This window comes from Antrostomus carolinensis, unplaced genomic scaffold, assembly GCF_000700745.2.
Source record: "Antrostomus carolinensis isolate BGI_N321 unplaced genomic scaffold, ASM70074v2 scaffold10727, whole genome shotgun sequence".
Lineage (NCBI taxonomy): Eukaryota > Metazoa > Chordata > Aves > Caprimulgiformes > Caprimulgidae > Antrostomus > Antrostomus carolinensis.
Window position 1 is genome coordinate 3782 of NW_010326651.1, and position 5707 is coordinate 9488.

Consider the following 5707-nt stretch of genomic DNA (forward strand, 5'->3'; position numbering starts at 1 on the left):
CTTCCTGGATCCTGTTTCCACCCCAGCCTGTATTTTTAGTTACATAAATTATCCTAATGTCTGACCCTGGGGTCTGTGATACAAAAAATGAAGCAGATCATGGATTTTCATAAGTAAAAGAAAAGAACACAACTCCTCAACTCAGGTGTTGACCTGATGGAAACAGTCACTACACCTGGCACATTGGCTGACATTAGCCAGCAGCTAAGCACCCAGTCAGACAAAGGCTGAGCTGCTTGAGACTCATCAGCAACATCGTGCTCTGTGACATTGCCCTGTGAATAATGAAAGGCAAACACACACTGCAGTTCACAGTTATTCTTTTAGCATTCAAATTCTGAAATATTGGAATGGAGTTCTTGTCTTGCCTCTACCCCCAAGCAGCTAGAAGGAGCTCCTAATTAAATATTCTACAGAGAACATGGAAAATTGTTGGTTATGAGCTTTGCCATACGTGGTGTTTCACACACTGGTTTAAGAGATGTAAATTGTTAGAATCATCCCGCAATCTTTTTATAAAAATAATAGCCTGCCAGGAAGATAAATTATTTAAGCTGTACAGCAACTAACAGGTCAGAGGCAAGAACTGACACAGTCACTCACAGCATTCACGTTCAAGCTTACCCTTGTTTTGGCATCAATTTTAGCTCCTCGATCAAGTAGGAGTTTGACCATATTTGCATTTCCCCTCTTTGATGCAACATGTAACGGCGTGATATCGTTCTATGGAAGAAAAAAACATGAAAATAAATATCCATATATCTTTCTTTCATGAACTCCATGATCAGTTTGCTCACAAAATGAATTATGCCCAATTTGCTAAAGCATAACACAGTTTTGTTTCCCTGGGAGCATGAAAGCAAAGGGAAACTGTTTTTATCCACATATGTGAGTTACTGGCCTGATACCTTGGTATATATATTATGAAGACAAACATTCAAGTTGTGCTTGGAATTATAAGAAAATATGATTGTGCCTCAGTTCTAGGCTTTTGTTACAGTATGCAATTTTACCGCTTAAACCCTAACAATTTAATTCAGCTGTGGTTGTTTCTGAGCATGTAATGATAAGGACTCATACCTCAAAACTTCATTGGCCTCATAGAAGCCATGGAAAATAAATAAAACTGTTATATCTGTAAGTTTAATTCAAAAGCAACAAGATGCCAATGTTATTTATTTCTGAATATTGTCAACAAAGTCTGAAAGCACTATAAGCACCTTTGTTTCAGTTACATTGCTAATTTTATCCACCCTATTTGTTCCTCTAATCGACATAATACTGTACTTCAAGTGAGACTGTAAGTTTGTGTGTATGCCTCCCGACGCGGGGCCTGGCAGGCCAGCAGCACGCAGCAATGCTGTGCATTGAGGACAGTTACATAACCAGTGCGTGCGTGCACACACACACTTTTTTAACAAGATGTAGGATGTTTCTTCATGCTCTGCTGAATCCTTTATCTTGTGGTCTATGAAGGCCACATCCTGTATACATTTGATCATATGGAGCCAAGTAAAAATAAAAGGATTTAAGTAGAGCATGCTGCATGAAGACAAACAGAATTTTAAAGAACATATTTCTGTGTATTCAGGGGCAGCGCAAACAGCTGGCTGTGTAAAACCAGCTTCCCTGTGACAGAGGAGCAGAAAGCGGTAAATTGTAGTGAGCATGTGTCCTATGGCTGACTGAATCAGAAAGGCACCCATCACCTTGAATAGCTACAGAGTGGTACAAGTGTCTTGCCTGGCCAACAGACCGTTTAATAGTGCTTCCTCAAAACTGCAGGTGAGTGGAGTCATAGAAAACCAGCACTGAAAAAAGATCCTCTCTCAGATGTGACAAGCTGACTCACAGCTTAATAATAATGCCAAGTACCTAATCCAGTACGCGACATTTTCATTTACACACAATTTCACTATTAAGCTAACGCATAGCTACTAGAAAGTACTAATTAATATTATCACAGAGGTAAAATACATTTTAGCAAGATGAAATGACAGATCTTCTTTCTCCAATATTAGTGATCATTAGACCGTCAAAGTGACTACTTTTCCAGGGTGGCTTGTTTCTTTAAAAAAAATGAAGTAAAACAAAAATAATGCTTCACACATTAAACAAAAAGTATGCCATACCTAGTGCTTCCAGACATGCAAAGTGGTGTGATTGCTTTTGTGGTTTTGCAAAGAGAACTAATTCTAGTTGACTGGGAGTTGACACTGGATGTAATACAGGGTCAGTATACTACTGTATCAGCCACAAATAGGACAGAAAAAAGAGGGAAAACACAACCATAGAATCATAGAATCATAGAATGGTTTGGGTTGGAAGGGACCTTAAAGATCATCTAGTTCCAACCCCCCTGCCATGAGCAGGGACACCTTACACTAGATCAGGTTACTCAAAGCCTCATCCACCCTGGTCTTAAACACTTCCAGGGAGGGGGCATCTACAACCTCTTTGGGCAACCTGTTCCAGTGTCTCACCACCCTCACACTAAAGAACTTCTTCCTAATATCTAATCTAAACCTACCCTCTTTCAGTTTAAAGCCATTAATTTAATGGCTTTAAACTGAAATTTAATTAAATTTCAGTTTAAAGCCATTTAAAACCATGAGGAGATACTTTCTGCTTTTCCTTTCTTCCCAGGCGGAAATATGTTACCAAGGTCAGAGGGAGAAAGAGAGATAAATTCTGCTTTCCTCAGAAAAAACAGTAAAGGAAATAACTTCCATGTCTTCAAGTAAAGGGTACTGCAGGTAATTTAGACTGAAGGACTACCTTTTTCTACTTGCTGGGGATGATAGGCAAAGAGGTTAACTCAATCAAATAGATCTTAGTGCCCTATTAATACATTACTACTAATAATTTACTGTTTGATACACAGACTAGTAGATACACCTAGATTCTAGAGTGGATAAATGAGTAGTGGCAGATACACACCTCAACTCCAAAAGGTATGTCTTCCACTTCATAGTTAAGGTTTAGGTCACATTGTTTGCTTGCAACAGGTGGAAAAAAAAATAAATATGTTTTCATGGTCAAAAAGGAGTTCTGTTCAAATGACCTTCGTATTTCTGGTTAGTACTGAAACTATCAAGACCTGTCCCCTGTGCAGCTGTGTCAGCTTCTGAGAGGGGACAAACACACTGGCTGGGAACATGGGGAAATTCTCCAGCACCTAATAAGGACTGAGCTCTCTTGTGCAAGCTGGAGAGCTAGCAGGCCATCTTTCCTCCATTTGACCACCTCTCTTTATGAAATACATACAAATTTAATGTGTCTAGGATCTTGAAACCTTGAGTTACATTTGGTTGAAAATAGGCAGCAAGTTCACATTAGGAAGAGATGAAAGACTGTGATCACTACAGACATAGTTTTTTAGGAAAACCAACTACACACAGCTACCTTGAAATAAAGAATTGAGCAGGAGGAATCGAGCAAATGAAACCCTACATGCTCAGTGAAATATCTATCCTTATGGATGATCAAACTCAGTCCCCCTTTCCTGGGAAAAGAACACTGCAGCACTCACTCTCTGGGAAGAAGGATGCAGTTTTTGTCATATTCTACTAACCTATTCAGACAGTTCACAAAAAGAATTAAGAAAAAAAGAAGAAAAAATATGTTTAGCCTTATTCAGCCCTAACAGCTCAGGGAAACACTGTGGAGCAATGAAGGAGAAAAAAGAGAGTGGGTAGGTCTCTATTCAGAATTTAATTTTGCCATTTAACTATTTGAGCTTTTACTGGTAGAGAATGCTATAAAGTAATAATTCTGCTGGCTGAGAGTTCTGACTCCTGAACAGGTCACTTGGTCAATACTGTGTTGTTCTGAGGCTTAAAGAATTATACCTAGACATACCACACATATGGACCCTTCCCACCTCTTATCTGACAAGAAAGTGAACTGAGAAGTCAATAAACCTCAGACATCATAATTAATGTTTCTGATGACAAAATGTAAAGCAAGCAACTCAAAATTTAGTTGTTTGTACTTGTCACAAGAAAGCAGAGCTAAAAAAAGCTTCATAATACGTGCAGCTTGGGTGTAGGTTATTAATACCAAAACTGTGGTATCAGTAAACAATATAGCCACCAAATGTAAGGTTCTGAATTCTTCAGTAAATCAACAGCATCTGCTGTCTTTTTCATTCTATTTTTATATGTTTGATCTTCTATAAATTTCTCCCTTTGTTCTTAAGATAGAATAGTAAATCAAGAAACTTTTGAAGATGTTTTCCTGCAGTAATAAAGCTTAAATATCTTCCAAAAATTGCCATTAAAAGATGTGGTTCACATCTAGAATGTCTGTTGGAATGATTCTTGCCCTCACTGCTGAAATATCAAATGCTAGATAATGTCTCAGGTAGACCCCTTGACACCGAGATCCAACTTGTCATTCAGCTTGAGAGTTAACAAATTCTACAAGGGAATATGAAACAGAACTTGTGGGAATAGCAACCTAAAACTATGCAACAAATGCTCACAGGATTATGAACTAGCACATAGTCTTTACTCTACCCCTTGGCAGATTTCCTGGGGTACATGACCTGAAGTACTCTGAAATTGTACATAGCTCAAAGTGTGACAGATTAGATGCATGCAATATTTTTCTATACCTCACAACATTGTGGATGGCTGTGTTCCCTTTATACCTCCCCATTGCCTGCTGCAGCCACCACTCTCTCACACAGGGCCTGTGCTTTCCTTCGGAGTCTCACAACATCCAGAAATACGATGGGTGAAGAGTGACCTGCTTTTCCATTCAGTGGCTTTTGCTTGCGTCTGATCAGAGGACGCACTAAGCCCTCTCAGCTGCATCTCTCTATCTACAGCTTCACAAGAAAATTAAAAAAACCTTTGAATTATGCTGTGCTGAGCAAAAAGCCACCTACATTTCCCATCTGAAATGAGATCAGCTCCCCTCTGACACATGGCATTATCCATCACAGTCAGAATTACTCCATCCTATTACAAATAGGTAATATAGTAACACAATTGGTTAGGAAGTCAGAAAAAAAATAGGGAAAAAATTAAAACTGACAGAGTGCAAACATGGTACAACTTATAGTTTCAATTTGATGCATTTCGAAAATGAAGAATTCCCCCTGGTTTCTGGTATGCTATGCTGTCCTATGGGATTGCCTCTTTCTCCCATCAGACAGTCTGAGTTTACAAGCATAAGGATGGTAATAATAAACAAGAAAAGTAAATGTTTGCACTTACAGTACCATATTGGGCTCTGAAGTGTAGCTTTAAAAAAAAGCACACAAAAAAAAGGTAAACCTTTCCTAGTCATGTGTTGCATTGTTTTAAATGCTGATTGTCTGGCAGATCACAGAGGGACCATGAAGATCCATTGCAAGCATCAGAGGCTTGATATTTCTCTTCGCTACCAATGAGAGAGCTTACCTCCACCCCTGAGCTCTCCTCCCAGACCCTCAATGGAGTGTAGTTTTTATTACAAAAAATTCACTTTTTTTAAAAAAAAAACACCAAACCCCACAGTTTCTTACCAAAATGTTCAGATTAATTTGTAATTTAGTAAGATTTTCCTTCTCAGTTCTCAAGTGAAAGTAGACTCTGGGTAGAGCTTAATATTGACAAAGAATGTGTGAAAAAAAACAGAAGCTGAAAATATCCAGACCACTAAAGCAGAAATTTCCTGTACAGTCTGGAAAATCCCTCCATCATTAGAGGTTCTTAGG

At 38.7% G+C, this 5707-nt stretch overlaps 1 protein-coding gene across 1 annotated transcript in view; it reads right to left on the bottom strand.

The window, feature by feature from the left end:
* Positions 1-419: 419 nt before the first annotated feature.
* The window catches only part of LOC104527835 (ankyrin-3-like), a 25507-nt gene continuing 20219 nt past the window's right edge, over positions 420-5707 (bottom strand). The window contains exon 8 of the mRNA XM_010171653.2: positions 420-723. Coding sequence (XP_010169955.2) covers positions 574-723 — 150 coding nt within the window. The 3' untranslated portion in view covers positions 420-573. The remainder of the gene's footprint in view (positions 724-5707) is intronic.